Source organism: Crocuta crocuta, unplaced genomic scaffold (genome assembly GCF_008692635.1).
Source record: "Crocuta crocuta isolate KB4526 unplaced genomic scaffold, BGI_CrCroc_1.0 scaffold270, whole genome shotgun sequence".
NCBI lineage: Eukaryota > Metazoa > Chordata > Mammalia > Carnivora > Hyaenidae > Crocuta > Crocuta crocuta.
This window is the reverse complement of record NW_027527569.1, coordinates 4,026,837-4,043,529: the sequence shown is the minus strand read 5'-3', so window position 1 is coordinate 4,043,529 and position 16,693 is coordinate 4,026,837. Positions and strand designations below refer to the sequence as shown.

The window sequence follows — 16,693 nt, the reverse complement described above, 5'->3', positions numbered from 1 at the left end:
TGTTGGGTAGATTAACCAACTGGAAAAATTCTTTCAGGTGGATTTAAGCTTGGTATTTTGACTGTCCTTTTATCTTAAGAACAAAAGAACTACAAAAAATCTTAAAGTGTTTTTTTTTTAATTAGACTCTTGATAACAATGCTGGTATTATTTTGAAACAGGTAGAAAGATTTTTTAAATTATTAAAAATCTATAAGTAAAAACCAAACAAATCATACTTTTTTTTTAATTTTTTTTTTTTAATGTTTTATTTATTTCTAGGGGAGAGAGAGAGACAGCGTGAGCAGGAGAGGGTCAGAGAGAGAGGGAGTCACAGACTGAAACAGGCTCCAGGCTCCAAGCTCTCAGTCAGCACAGAGCCCGACGCGGGGCTCGAACCCACGAACCGTGAGATCATGACCTAAGCGAAAGTTGAACGCTTAACCAACTAAGCCACCCAGGCACCCCAAACAAATCATACTTTTAAAATGTAGCTTGTAAGGTCAGAAAATTTACAGTAAAATGTTTGGAAAGAGAAAAACTAAAATAGGTGTTACACATGTCTGCAATCTAGTATGAATATTTTCACTGCTAACATGCCCCTGTGTTCGGTCCTTCAGATACAGAGAGACGGGGGTTGAGGGGTATCCCTGCCTGATCACAGATAATCTGAAATGATAAAAGGAAAACAGCTAAGGGTAACAGAGAGCAAAGGTCAGCTGAGCACCCATCACCAGCCTCCATTTTCATCTTTATGCAAGGATGTGACAAACTACCCAATCACATTGCCCTTTGTAGAGCCACGGGGCCACTGAAGGACTTTCTCATCTCTAATCTGATTTGTCTTCCAGTCTTGCCCACAACGGTCAGTAGCAGCCCAATAAGAGGGTGGTATGGGTCCTGTTAAGATTTCTGTATCACATAGGTAAGGGTTTCTTGGGGCAGCTATTCTAGAAATTATCCAGCAGTGCAACTCCTCTTTACAGAAAGCTATGTTGCTTTTATAAAATTATGAATACTGATATATGTGATATCCTCTAACAAACAACTTTTCCTGCAGAAAACAACTCCTCTATATGCGCAATATAAAAAGCTATCATGCGTCCACAAAACATATGCCATCAAATTAATCATGATCGATGAATTCCAGAATTTGTTCAAAATATTAATTTGTAACATGGTTCACATGTTTCGTGATTCCCTGGAATCCAGCATCACTAGGTACCAAAAGTCCTTAATTTATAAGAGAAAAATAAAATAATCAGCTAACCTGATTTTAGTTGTTTTATCTGTAGACTACCTTAGCCTTGAATGTTTTACCTGCATACTAACTCAGAACCTGAATGTTACCCAAGATCACCATCTGAAAACCTGTCCTTACCGGTGAGGCCAGAGTACACAGGTAAGAAGACTAACTGTAGCTGAGGCTGCAAAGGTCTGCTAGCTGCATGAGGACCAGTGGAAGGGGAAGAAGACAGAAGGAAAGAAGTATGGCTGGGAATGAGAGTCTAGACTCTGATAGCATTAATAATATAGAAATGCTGGGGCGCCTGGGTGGCTTAGTCAGTTAATCGTCCGACTTTCGCTTAGGTCATGATCTCGTGGTTCGTGGGTTAGAGCCCCACGTCGGGCTCTGTGCTGACTGCCAGCTCAGAGCCTGGAGCCTGTTTCAGTCTGTAACTCCCTCTCTCTCTGACCCTCCCCTGCTCGTGCTGTCTCTCTCTCTCCTAGAAATAAATAAAACATTAAAAAAAAATAATATAGAAATGCTTTATGCTGAAATAGGGATTTTATTGTTTTTTTAATGTTTATTTATTAAATATATGGGGTTGGGGCAGAGAAGGGGGATAGAGGATCCAAAGCAAACTCTGGCTTTAGCGCAGTGAGCTCATGTGGGGCTTAAACTCATGAAAAGAACCGTGAGATCACGACCTGAGCCAAAGTTAGATACTCAACCGACTGAGTCACCCAGGTGCCCCATGAACTAGGGATTTTACATAAACTGTCTCATTTTTTCTCTTCCCATGAACTTTCAGGTAGCTTTGAGAGGCTTGGTTAACTAGCCCAAGATCACACACCTAGTAAGAGAAGAAGCCTCAGGATTCAGATCAAGGGCAATCTGACTCCAAGGCCAGTACTGCCTTTCTCTATTGAAAACAAACAAACAAAAAATAAACTTCAAATGTGGGTGAGATGATATTTTGAAGCCAAGTTATTTGACATTATTACTACAACTATGCCCTTTTCAATTCTGTTTCTCACCCAATTCCCATCTTATAGTCTATTTCTTTTTTTTTTTTTTAATGTTTTATTTATTTCTGAGAGAGAGAGAGAGACAGTGTGAGCAGGGGAGGGTCAGAGAGAGGAGGAGACACAGAATTCGAAGCAGGCTCCAGGCTCTGAGCTAGCTGTCAGCCCAGAGCCTGATGCAGGGCTCGAACCATGAACCATGAAATCGTGACCTGAGCCGAAGTCAGATGCTTAACCGACTGAGCCACCCAGGCATCCCTCTTATAGTCTATTTAATCTGGTGGCTCTTGAAATGCCAACAGCACTGGTTACACTGCCCTAGTATATTAACAGCCCTTGAGGCACCTGGCTGCCTCAGTCATTATAGCAGGTAAATCTTGAACACAGGTGGGAGGTTCAAGCCCCATGCTGGGCATAGAGCTTACTTAAAAAAAGAGAAAGAAACCACAGACAACTCTTTTATATGTTTTTAACTTAACCTTCATATTCAAGATACCTTGAAAGCCATTTCCTTCCTTTGCATTCTTGGGTACCAGGTAAAATGGCTGCTGTCTTAGATGGGTTCTAACTTTTGTTCCAAGCCAGTGCTTGATAGGCAGGCCTTCCTTGGTACTAACAGGCCAGCTGGTGTTTACTTCCAAAGCCAGGATTATATCCACAGATATTTCTTTAGGTTTTCTAAAAAGAAGCGTTATGGCAGGGCTCCCTTTCTTCTTCTTCTCGACAATGACATCTGTATCAGTTTAAACATAAAAGGGAAGACAGCATTTATCAATCCAATTTTTGTTGAAAATACAGGGAAAATAATACATCTATAATTGCAGATCTATAAAGTGCTAAGTGTAAGGTGCAGATTAGTTCTAAAGTGAAACTGACCCCACAAAGAAGTATTTTTCCTCATATCACCAATATTTATCAATACCTACCATGGGAAGCACTGTCAAGATTCTGTCTGGTTATAAGTCATGAGGAGCCCATGAAGACTGTGGGCTTTGGGAGTGCTGTGATTAACGTTTCACTTAAATTTATGGATGGCATTTTGGAGGGACTCCTGGAGAAGAGATGAGATGAATGGGAGAGAGGTGACAGGCAATCGAGAAGAACACAGCAATAGCCCGACACAGGGGGTGTGTGCCTGTGGCACCACAGAGGCACTGGGCATGAAGATGTGGGGAGCAATCCACATTCACTACAGCATTATTCATAACAGCCAAGACATGGAACAACTTCAGTGTCCATGGATGGATGAATGAATATAGAAATTGTGGTATATACATGCCATGGAATATCATGTGAATATCTTGCCTTAACAAGTGAATATCTTGCCATTTGTGACAACATGGATGAAACTAGAGGGCATTATGCTAAGTGAAATAAGCCAGACACAGAAAAGCAAATATTGTATGACCTCACTTATATGTGGAATCAAAAAAAGTAGACTACATAGAAGCAGAAGGTAGGATGGTGGTTAACAGGGGGTTACCAAGGTTGGGGAGTGGGGAGAAATGGGGAGATGTTAGTCAAAAGTTACAGAGTTACAGTTATGTAGGGCGAGTATGTACAGAGATCTGATGTACTTCACAATGACTGTCATTAATCTACTACATTGTATACTAGAAAGGAGCCAAGAAAGTAGATTTCAGGTACTCTCACCACACAGAGAAAAGGCAACTATGTGAGAAGATAAGTTCATGTGCATGACTGCTGAAATCATTTCACCATGTATATGTGCATTAAAACATCATGTTGTACACCTTAAATACAGTTGACTTTTGAACAACAGGGCCTGAACTGTGCAGGTCCACTTATGCAGAATTTTTTTAGTAAATACAGTACAGCACTGCAAATGTATTTTCTCTTCCTTATCATTTTCTTTTTTTAAAGTTTTTAAATTTCAGTTAGTTAACATACAGTGTAATATTAGTTTCAGATATGCAATATGGTGATTCAATGCTTCCACACAACACCCAGTGCTCATCACAACAAGTGCACTCCTTAATCCCCATCACCTATTTAACCCATCCCCCTACTGACCTCCTTTCTGGTAACCATCAATTTGTTCTCTATAGTTAAGAGTCTGTTTCTTGGGGGTGCCTGGGTGGCTCAGTCAGTTAGGTATTCAACTCTTGATTTCAGCTCAGGTCATGATCTTATGGTCCCTGGATTGAGCCCTGGCTCCCACTCTATGCTGAGAGTGGAGCCTTCTTGGGATTCTCTCTCCCTCTTTCTGCTCCTCCCTCATGCATGCTCTCTCTCTCAATAAATATTTTTAAAAAGGAAAAAATAGAGAAAACAAGAATCTGTTTCTTGGTCTGCCTCTCTCTTTTTGTCACTTTGTTCCTTGGTTGTGATCATATAGTGGTTAGTACTCTGGTGTGTCACTTTTTGCTCCTTTGTTTTGTTTCTTAAATTACATATGAGTGAAATCATATGGTATTTGTCTTTCTCTGACTTATTTCACGCAACATAATACTCTGTAGCTCCATCATGTCATTGCAAATGGCAATATTTCATTTTTTATGGCCGAATAATATTCCATTGTGTATATAGAACACATCTTCTTTATCCATTCATCAATCAGTGGACACTTGGGCTGCTTCCATTTCTTAGCTATTGTAATTAATGTTGCTATAAACTTAGGGGCGCAGGTATCACTTTAAATTAATGTTTTTGTATTATTTGGGTAAATACCCAGTATTGCAATTGCTAAAGTATAGGGTTGTTCTATTTTTAACTTTCTGAGGAACTTCTATACTCTTACAGAGTGGCAGCATCAGTTGGCATTCCCACCAATAGTGCAAGAGAGTTCCTTTTCCTCCACATCCTCGACAACAACTGTTGTTTCTTGTGTTTTAGATTTTAGTCATTCTGATAGGTGTGAGGTGATATCTCATTGTAGTTTTGATTTGCATTTCCCTGATGGTAAGTGATGATGAACATCTTTTCATGTGTCAGTTGGCCATCTGCATGTCTTCTTAGAAGAAATGTCTGTTCATGTCTTTTGCCCATTATTAACTGGATTATTTGTTTTTTGGGTGTTAAGTACTTTATATATTTTGGATACTAACCCTTTATCAGATATGCCATTTGCAACTATCTTCTCCCATTCTGTAGGTTGCCTTTTAGTTCTGTTGATTATTTTCTTCACCCTGCAGAAACTTTTTTATTTTGATGTAGTCATCCCTTTTGATTTTCTTACCATTTTCTTTTCTCTAGCTTACTTTATTGTAAGAATGTAGTATATAAGACATATACAAAATGTGTGTTAATCAACTGTTTACTTATTAGTAAGCTCTTGGTAGTTAAGTTTTGTTAAGTTATACACAGACTATTTTGTGTATTATTTGTTAAGTTATATATGGATTATTATGTGTATTATACATAGATTTTCAACTATGTGGGGTGGTGCCCGTAACTGCCCTGTTGTTCAAAAATCAACAGTATACAGAGTTTGTATTTTTGTTTAAAGACACAAGTAACAGAAGTAAGAGGAATTAAAGAGGTTCAAAGCAGCAGAACTAGTAGATGGACTAAATCTGTAAGGTAAGAAAGAAGATAGAATTCTAGAATGCCATCCCAGGATTTTGGCCTGGGAAATGATTGATGTTGATTTGATTCTTCAATATGGAATATGCAGAAGGAAGAAAGTGATTGGGGTGAGATGTTATTTCATTTTTATTTATTTTTATTTATTTTTATTTTTAATTAAAAAATTTTTAATGTTTTATTTATTTTTGAGAGAGAGAGAGACAGAGCATGAGCAGAGGGAAGGGCAGAGAGAGGGAGACACAGGATCCGAAGCAGGCTCCAGGCCCCGAGCTGTGAGCACAGAGCCCAACGTGGGGCTTGAACTCACGAACTGCGAGATCATGACCTGAGCCAAAGTTGGACACTCAACCAACTGAGCCACCTAGGCGCCCCTGATGTATTTCATTTTAGACACACTGAGCTCTAGGTGTTTGGGGAACACCCAACAGGAGGTGGCCACTGGGCAGATGGCTTTGGTGGTCAAAAATTCAGTGCCCCTAGATGAGAGATACCGGCTTTGGGACTGGGAGGTATATAAGCAATAAAGACTACTCCCCGATAAGGCTTATGGAAGGGACCATAGTGAGAGAGAAGACAGAGGACAAGGAGAAAATCCTGCAGAATGCCCTCATTTTGCTATTACTAAATCTGCAAAACTACCCACTTCTTACTCATTATACCCTTCTACCCTCCTATTACTACTGAGAAAGTGTACACCCACCTTTCAAAGGCTACTCCTGCACATGGTGTCTGGATTCCTTCCTTCTTACCTTCTTAAGCACCTATTTCTTCAACTGTTGCCTCTCTCCTGCATCAGTGCTGCCCCCTCCCTACTGGATTATTCCTGTCTATACAAAGATTCCAGTATCTCTCATTCTAAATTTTTTTAAATGTTTTTATTTATTTCTGAGAGAGATAGAGAGACAGCATGAGCAGGGGAGGGTCAGAGAGAGAAAGAGATACAGAATCTGAAGCAGGCTCTAGGCTCTGACCTAGCTGTCAGCACAGAACCTGACGCAGGGCTCGAACCCCCGAACCGTGAGATCATGACCTGAGCCAAAGTCAGATGCTTAACCAACTGAGCCACCCAGGCACCCCAGTATCTCTCATTCTAAAATATACCTCTCTCTTGACCCCAACCTGCCTCTTCCCCACACTTACCCATCTTTCTACGTTTTTTACAGCTGAAACTTTGTAAAGATATGCCTACACATGATGTTTCTACTGCATCCCTGCCCTTTCTCTCTTGCATGCTCATGACCCCATCGAAATTGCTAAGTCCAAGTTACCAACAACCCCCACAAAACTGAAGACCAAATCCAGTGGTTTTCCAAATGTCAGTAGCACTCTACACACTGAGCACTCATTCTGCAAAACACTGCAAAAGAGCCCCTCCTCTTCTTCCCAACGTCTAATGGGGTCCTCTTCTTACCATTCTACTTAACACTGCAACTCCCCTCCCCCATCCTATGCCTCAACACTTTTCATCATAGGACTTAATACTTTCTGGTAGTTAGGACAATTATGTTTTCCATTTGTTATGAATTATATGTCTGCCCTTACATAACTAAGGTACAGAAGGGTGAGTATCTTCATCTATTTACTATATTCTATTCTAATATACTTCTATTATAATAATATAATTTTATTCTAATATAATATACTATTACTTCATCATTACTACATCCCAAACACCTAGAACATCTGCCACATTAGATGGTCAATTAATACTGATTCACGAATAAATCAATCAATGCTTTCTGCCTATGGGGTCTCGTCCATTGCCAATGCCATTTATATGTTTACATACAACCCAAACATATCCTCTGAGCTTCAAACCCATATCCAATTACAGACTTGATACACTCACTTCAACGTATCACAGGAATCTCTAACTTAAAATATCCAAAGCCAAAATCTCCTAATTCAACTCCTAATTTCTCCTCAATCCTTCCCATCTTAGAAAATCACACAATCAATCCACAGAGGTGCTCAATCAGAAACCAGGAGCCCTTCTTTAATTCAATCCTCTTGAACCTCTAGACTTAATCCAGAAGTAAGCACTGCTACAGCTTGGATCTATCTGTTTCTCTCCATTCCTACATCCACCAAAGCCACCACTATCTTTCATCTGAATTACTTCAATGTTTTTCTTTCCTTTTCCTTATTTGCCTTTTTATAATATCTTCTCCAGAGAAGCCAGAGTAAGCTTTTAAAAATACAAAGCAAATCATCATTCCCTAGTTAAAACCTGACCTCTCAATGAACATGGTATCAGTCCAGGATCTATAAGTCCTTGCACAGTCTGGCTCCTGGCCACCTTTTCAACTGTGTTTCATGTCACTCTTCCACTTGTCCACATAGGCCTCTTTTTGTTCTTTAAGCTTGCCAACCTCTTTCCTGCCTTGGGGTCTTACTCCAGCCCAGTTGCTACTACTTCACCCAGTTCATTCTCTTCAGAGCACTTAATGCAATTTGTGTTTACAAGCTTCAAGAGGGGATCCCAGAGATTTCATGCAATCACATGTACCCAGTGGCACAGGCAGCCAATCAGAGAATATCCAGTAGAAACCAAAATAGAACAAATCAACCTTTAGGAAGAACACCAAGAAAATGTAGTAACTATAATCAAGAGCAAAGTTGTTTCTAGGAGCAAGTGGTTAACAGTCTGCTGCAGGGAGGTCAAGAGCAGGAGAGGATCCTTTAGTGATAACTGGGTGTTCCAGCCGCTGTGACATGTCCCTCCCTCAAACCCTGTTATGAAGAAGGCACTTTACTTGTCTAATGTAGTGGTGGGGGAAGATCAGGAGAGAAGTGTACATTGGCAATTAGTAGGTAAGATTAGACCTTTAAGAATCAAAAGCCAAGGGGCACCTGGGTGGCTTAGTTGGTTGAGTGTCCAACTCTGGTTTCAGCTCAGGTCATGATCTCACAGTTTTTGAGATCAAGCCCTGAGTCAGGCTCCATGTGAAGCCTGTGATTCTCTCTCTCTTTCTCTCTGCCCCTTCCCTGTGCGCACACATGAATGTGCTCTCTCTCTCTCTTCCCCCCTCTCAAAATAGTTTTCAAAAGAGAATCAAAAGTCAAAAATCTTACCTTCAATGTCTTCAATTTCTTTCTTAATGATTTTCCTAAACTTGCACAGCATCTTAGAAGCTGATAATATTTCCCCTTCTAAAAACGGACTCAGAGGATTTCCTTTAGGATTTCTTTTGAACTTCACAAAGTAATATGCACCAGTGTTGCGATACTCTTCTAGCTGAATTCTGGGGACCCCCAGTTTGAACATAATATCAAATTCATTAGGAGCAGAAACCTAAAAAATAGTAAAAAACAAAAAAAAACAAAAAAAAACCCTTGCTTGTGAATATTTTCCAAACAACACAATTTTTTTCTTGAAATTTCCACTTAAACCCTTACTTTGAAAAGTGAGATCCCTAATATTTATATTCTCTGGGAATGTGACTGGTAGAGCCAGAAGAGTATTGTTGCTTTGGTTGGTAGGTTCCATACCCTTTTTTAAAACCAAGAGTATGCATTATTTTCATAATTTAGAACAATTTTAAAGGATATTGTGCAAGTCTTACAATCTGTACCAGTTTTTTTCTGAATTTACAGTTTAATAAAATTAAAAACCTTTAAATGCTATCTTTTATGTGACAAGATACACACTGCAGCCACCATCTTGTCCCAATGGTCTAAAAAAAATGTGTGTAGCCACGTGCTGGCTAGTTGAGCAAAGGCCATCTTGTTATAGCTTCTGGTCACCCAAGTGAGTGAGAGCTCTGATTCATGCACTACATTACTGTCTTTAACAACAGCATTTTAGGAGCTTCAAAGAATCTTTTTCATCCTCACAATAATAAATGAATCAGCAATTATAATAAATGATCATTTTTCTTATATTAAATATGCTGCAAAGAGGCATGTGGGTGGCTTAGCTGGTTGAGCAATTGACTCTTGATTTCAGCTCAGGTCATGATCCCAGGGTCATGGGATTGAGCCCCACATTAAGATTCCCTCTCTCTTTCTCCCTTTGCCTGTCTCCCCAACTCGTGTGCTCTCTCTGAAATAAAATAAAATAAAATAAAATAAAATAAAATAAAATAAAAATTTAAAAACCACAGGGGAGCCTGGGTGGCTCAGCTGGTTAAGCATTAGTGTCTTGATTTCGTCTTGGTCATGATGTCATGGTTTGTGGGATGGAGCCCCATATTGGGCTCTTTGCTAACAGCTCAGAGCCTGCTTGGGATACTCTCTCTCTCCCTTTCTCTCTGTCCCTCTCACATGCACACATGTACGTATTTTCTCTCTCTCTCAAAATAAATGCACATTTTATTTATTTCATAAGGTTTTTTGTAATGTTTATTCATTTTTGAGAGACAGAGCATGAGTGGGGGAGGGACAGAGAGAGAGGGAGACACAGAATCCAAAGCAGGCTCCAGGCTCTGAGCTGTCAGCACAGAGCCTGACGCAGGGCTTGAACCCATGAACCATGAGATCGTAACCTGAGCTGAAGTCGGATGCTTAACCGACTGAGCCACCCAGGTGCCCCAATAAATGCACGTTTAAAAAAAATAATAATAAATAAATAAAATTGAAAAAGCCACAAATCTTTCATTAGTCAAGAGCATGCTTCAAGTACAGCTATTGGACTGTACTGTTCAAGAAGGTACCTGTAAGTCTAGTGACCATGTGGCTAGTCCAAATTGAGATGTACTATCCTGTATACTGAATTGTGTCCTCCCAAAATTAATATATTGAAGCCTAGCCCGAAATGTGAGTTGGAGACTTGGATACATGGCTTTTAGAAGTTAGTTAAGGTTAAATGAGATTATGAGGGTAGGGTTCTAATCTAATAGGATTGGTGACCTTCAGAGGAGCTGGAAAAGGAGGAGAAGGAGGGAGATCCCTTTTTCACTGTCCACACATAAGGAACAGAATGAGGATACAGGGAGAAGGTGGTTGTCTGTAAGCCAGGAAGAGAGTCCCCACCAAAAACTAACCATGCTGGCGCTCTGATCTTGGACCTCCAGAACTCTGAGAAATTAAATTTGTGTTGTTTAAGCCACTCAGTTTACAGTATTTTTGTTATGACAGCCTAAGCTGACTAGGGTATAATATGAGGGTCAAATACTTAGGAGTGACATCAGTGGGAGTGAATTAAGAGCCTCTGAAAATCCACTCTTCCATGAAAGCAACAAGAACATGGGCAGAAGTAGTCAATTCAACTTTTTCAGGTTGGCAAATTAATCAGAGACTTGCAAGAATCCAGAGAGGATTTATTCAAGAAAAATGGCTGAATCCCAAAATGAGCCGTAACCTCTGTGGGCACTACCATGCTCTCATCTACAGAGCATAGAGGGTTCTCTCACTCCCATTCCCTCTCAGGAACCCTCCACGAACAGTAGCTACTGTTCTAACACCATAGACTAGGTTCACCTGCTTAGAAACAACATATAAACTGAATCATATAAAACGTACTCTATTACATCTGACTTCTTCCATTTAACGTTTATGAGATTTACTCATATTGGTATGTGTATATGTAGTTTGTTCTTTTTCATCTTATGCAGTATTCCATTGAATTAATGCAATTTATCACAATACACTTACTTATTCTGTTGTTGAGTATTTGGATCATTTCCAGTTTTTAACTATTATAAAGCTGTTCTAAGCATTCTTATATGTGCTTTTTGGTGGACAGGAGTACTCCTTTCTATTGTATATATGCCTAGCTGAACTGCTGGACCACCAGATAAGCAAGTCTTTAGAAGAAAATTTCAATTTTTCTAAAAGGGTTGTACCAACATATCCTTCCTTTATCAAGGTAAGGGAGTTTCAGTTGCTCCACATCTTCTCCAAGATGGAATTGTCAAGTCTTTAAAAATTTTAGCCATCCTAGCAGATACATGTGTAGTAGAATCGCATGCTGGTTTTAATTTACATTTACCCGATGATTAACAATGTTGAACACCTTTTGTGTTTATTGCTATTTGGATTATACACTAAAGCATTTTTTCAAGGTTTTTGCCCAATTTTAAATTGGTTTGTCTATTTTTTTCTTATTGATTTGTATCCAAGTCCTTTGTCAAATGTACATACTGAGAGTATCTTCTCCCAGTTTGTGGCTTGCATTTTCATCCTCTCAATGGTATTTTTTAATGAGCAGACGTTCTTAATTCTAATGAAGTCAAATTTATCTATTGTTATGGTTAGCAATTTTAGTGTTCTGTTTAAGAAATATTTGTATATCCTATTATTATGAAGATAGTCTTCTATGCTTTCTTCTAGAAGCTTTGTTGTTGTTCTACCTTTCATCTTTAGGTTTATTATATATCTTTTTAAAAAATGTTTTAATGTTTATTTATTTCTGAAAGAGAGAGACAGAGAGAGAGAATGAGTGGGTAAGGGCAGAGAGAGAAGGAGACACAGAATCCCAAGCAGGCTCCAGGCTCTGAGCTGTCAGCACAGAGCCCAACGTGGGGCTTGAAGTCATGAACGGTGAGATCATGACCTGAGCCGAAGTTGGATGCTTAACCAACTGAGCTACCCACGTGCCCTATTATATATCTTGAATTAATTTTTGTGTATCATGTGTAGTAGATGGGTGTCAGGTACACACGATTGATCCAATACTGATTACTGAAAAAAATCATCCTTTCTCCCACTGAATTACACTACTGCATATGTTTTGTACTGAACTGAATTATATATGCAGGTCTGTTCCTGAACTTTCTACTCAATTGGACTATTTATCTATCACTGTACCAATAACAACTGCTTAATTAGGGTAGTTTTATAGTACGTGTTGCTCCTTGGTAGGGTAAATCCTCCAACATTTTCTCCTTTAGAACTGCCTTTGCTGTTCTAGGTCCTCTGCATTTCCACATAAATCTTATAATTGGCTTGTCAATTTAAATAAAAAAATTGATGGGCTTCTGACTGAATTGCATTGAATCTATATAGATCAACTTGAGGAAACCTGAACATGATATAGATATCCATTTATTTAGTCAGTCTTCAAACTTACTCAGCAATGTTTTGAAATTTTTATCATCTTTAGCAAGAGTTATTCCTAAATATTTGATGTTCTTGATGCTACTGTAAATGACACTTTTACATTTCATTTGCACTTTTGTGGTTAGAATATTGAAGTACTTTGATTTCTGTTTACTGACTTTACTGTATCCAGTAACCCTGCTAAATTCACTGATAACAGTTGAGCAACACGGATTTGAACTCAGTGGGTCCACTTATACACTTTTTCTTTTGTAGTACAGTATTGTAAATGAATTGTGTCTTCCTCACGACTTCCTTATCATTTCTTTTCTTACCTTATTGTAAAATACAGTATATAAATACATGTAACATACAAAGTATGTATTACTCATACTGTTCATCAAAAAGGCTTCCAGTCCACAGTAGGCTCTTAGTAGCTAAGTTTTTGGGGGTGTCAGAAGTTATATATAGACTTTTGACTGCATGGGTGGGGAAGGGTTGGTGCCCCTAGTCCTTGTGTTGTTCAAGGGTCAACTGTATTTCTAATAGTTTGCACAAAAATTCAATAAAGGCATCTGCGTAAGTAAGTTTTCTTACTCCTTTTCTCATCTTATGTATTTTGTGTCTTTTTCCTGCTTTGTTACATGGACTTTATGTGTTCCTTTACCCCTCTTACAATGAATTATAAGATTCATTCATGTTGTTGCATGTGGCTATAGTTATTTCTTTACTGGTTAATGTACCACTGGCTAAAACCACTACAATTACTTGATTTCTATACAACCTTTCACTCAGCCCAAACTATATACTTAGTAAAATGCAAAGAAGCAAAGAGAATATTATAGAAGGGCAATGACATGGAGAATTTCTATAAGAAATCTTCCAAATTTTCATCTAGAAATTGACAATATTACAACAAAATATATGAATAAGTATGTGTCGATATGCAATCAGCTAAATAAGTTACTGAGAGATGTATTTCATGTCTATCCTTTTTAGCAATTAGAAAGAGTTTGGAATCCAATTTTGAAATCCCAGTGTATGCATAACAGAAGAAAATACACCAAAATGATAACAGTGAATAAGATTAACAGGAATAATATTGCTCTTCTTTATCCTTTTCCTAATTTCCCAAGGACATCATCACAGAAAAGGGGCGAATATGGAAAAGGCTGACAAAAGTGGTATTTGGGTGGGAACAGCATGGGAGCCTGCTAGAGGATTAACTGCTAGAGCCAGGCAGCAAATCAACTCTACAATGAATATGTATATATTTTATAATCAGTTTTTTAAAAATCAATTTCATTCCATTTCTTCCATCAGTGCAGGATCAGAAAAGGAGTAATAAAACTTACTTATGCAGATGCCTGTATTGAATTTTTGTGCAAACCAGGCTGGCCCAGTCAATAAGAGCATATGACTCTTGATCTGAGGTTGTAAGTTCAAGCCCCCACACTGGGTGTAGGGATTACTTAAATAATTTTTTTTTTTTTAAAAATTGAGGTGCCTGGCTGGCTCAGTCGGTTGGGTACTGGACTCTTAGCTAAGGGTCCTGAGTTTAAGCCCCATGGGGTTATAGAGCTTACTTAGAGAGAGAGGGAGAGAGAGACTTGTTCTGATTGGAATCTGTTCTTTAAACGTCTCATTCTGCCTAGGTGGTTCAGTCAGTTAAACAACAGACTGCAGCTCAGGTCATGTCCTCATGGTTCATGGGTTCATGCCCCACATCAGGCTCTCTGGTGTCAATACAGTCTGCTTCAGATCCTGTCTCCCTCTCTGTCCCTCCCCCATGCATGCACACTCTCCCTAAAATAATCCCTTTTAAAAAGTCTTACTATTACATACATATAATTGAACTGATAGATACTTATGCAGTAAGAATCATACTTAATTGGGCACCTGGGTGGCTCAATCGGTTAAGCAACTGACTCTTGATTTTGGCTCAGGTGATGATCTCACGGTTCTGGAGTTCAAGCCCCGAGACCAGCTCCAGGCTGACAATGCAGAGCCTGCTTGGGATACTCTCTCTCTCCCTCTCTCTGCCCCTCCCCTGCTCTAGCTCTTTCTGAAGAATAAGAAAAGAAAGAGAAGGAGAATAAGAATCATACTTAAGACAATGTAATTAAAGTTTTGCTCACTTGGCTTTCAAAAAACTTTTAGATTGAATTATACAGTCCTCAGGCTACAAGAGTTTAAGATTCAAAGACTGATACATACATTGCCTTTTTGACAATAAACAAAAACATCACTGAGTCCACACCAATGTAATGAGCAGCTGTTTAGGCTACAATTTGTGTAAAATGTTCCGTGACAATGGAGCTTAAAATCTAGATGGTAGTCAAAACAAAAAATATATGAAAGGCTAATTTCACTGAAAGCTACCAGGTGGCATTTGCTTGAATGCTTGCTATGTGTTAAGGCTTAGAGATACAAAGATGCATAATATTTGGCCTGCTATTTTAACAGTTTATAATCCTAAAACCCTAAATCTAGAGTTTAACAATCATCTACCTCTGGAGAGCAGTTAATTGAATAAAGCCAATGCATAACTCTAAAATAAATTACGATTACCTAATAAGGAAATATTCTCAGCCTCTGCTTCTATTCATGCTACTCCAAAGATCTTTTACGGGTCTAATGGAGGTGCATAGCACAGCTCTGAAAACCTGATAGCTTAGGTCAAAACACAATTAGAAATCTGCCACTGGTCAGGAAACAAACTCCAGTCAGGAACCTGTTCCCAAATCTTCAATTCATACTGGAATGAAGATAACTCGGCCACACACAAACAAATGGAACTGTGGAATACATGCTTAAAAACACATATGAATGTGTATTTAGGGAGTATGTTTTTTTAGTATCTGTAGGAGATTTTCTCTTAATTTTATTTTTCTTTTTTCTTTTTTTTTAACTAGAGTCTTTATTTATTTATTTATTACTTTGAGAGAGAGAGAGAGAGAGAGAGAGAGGCAGCGTGAGCAGGGGAGGGTCAGAGAGAGGGAGACACAGAATCTGAAACAGGCTCCAGGCTCTGAGCTGGCTGTCAGCACAGAGCCCGACGCGGGACTCAAACCCACGAACCGTGAGATCATGACCTGAGCTGAAGTCGGATGCTTAACCGACTGAGCCACCCAGGCGCCCCTTTCTCTTAATTTTTAAAGAACGTCACTCACTGTGAGCTTCCCATAACACCTGGATAAGAAATCGGGAAGAGAGGAAGCCGGCAGGGAGGAGAGGCTGGAAGGTGTTTTTCCCATAGGAAAAATGTTCTTAGATACACTAATTTTGTGGAATTTTTTGCAGACCACTCCTAATTGTCCACGTCAGAATTTGACTAGGCAACACCAAATATAGCACTGGTACAGAAACTCAGTACAAATCTGCTTGCATGAATGCATCTATATATTTGAATTCCCTCAGTAGCAAGTGTCTTGACAATAGCTGGCAACCAAGCTGTATGTTCGTTGGACGTATAGATGGAGAAACGAGGAACTGTTCCTCTTTTTAGATAGAACTATGTCACAGAGCACAAAAGAACAGGAGTCTGAGTTACTAAGGGAAGTGAGGGACCGTGGGAGTTGGGACTATTCGACAGGCTGGGGGCAGGGACGAGGGAGTCGGACCCAGGGAGCCTCCGGGAACGGGAGGGGGGGGCGCTGGGCGGCTCACCTTCACATGCTCATAGTAGCTTCCGGTGCGCAGCAGCGCGACGTCTTTGAACTCGGAATCACCGCGCTTCAAGCTTCGCAGCAGGCGGTCCACCACCCCGTTCACAGTGTCCGCCGCCAATGAGATTTCCTGGCGCCTCAGCCTCAATTTTTCTAGCACCGCTCGGGGATTCCAGGCGCCGGGTGCCGCCCCCGGGGCTGAAACCAGCGGGCCAAGGCCGGGGCCCTCCGTGGGCTCTGGCGGGGGTCTTCGCTCCCCGGCGGCG

The 16,693-nt window shown here is 39.7% G+C and overlaps 1 protein-coding gene and 1 pseudogene across 1 annotated transcript in view; one reads left to right on the top strand and one right to left on the bottom strand.

Moving 5' to 3' along the window:
* Positions 1-16,693, bottom strand: part of CGAS (cyclic GMP-AMP synthase) — a 25,967-nt gene that overhangs the window by 8,499 nt on the left and 775 nt on the right. The window contains exons 2-4 of the mRNA XM_077770473.1: positions 16,429-16,693; positions 8,854-9,073; positions 2,726-2,962 (exon numbers count right to left, since the gene is read on the bottom strand). The exon at positions 16,429-16,693 is cut by the window's right edge and continues 3 nt beyond it. Of these exons, the coding sequence (XP_077626599.1) occupies positions 2,726-2,962; positions 8,854-9,073; positions 16,429-16,693 (722 nt within the window). The remainder of the gene's footprint in view (positions 1-2,725; positions 2,963-8,853; positions 9,074-16,428) is intronic.
* On the top strand, positions 8,456-8,544 carry LOC144236891 (small nucleolar RNA U13; annotated as a pseudogene).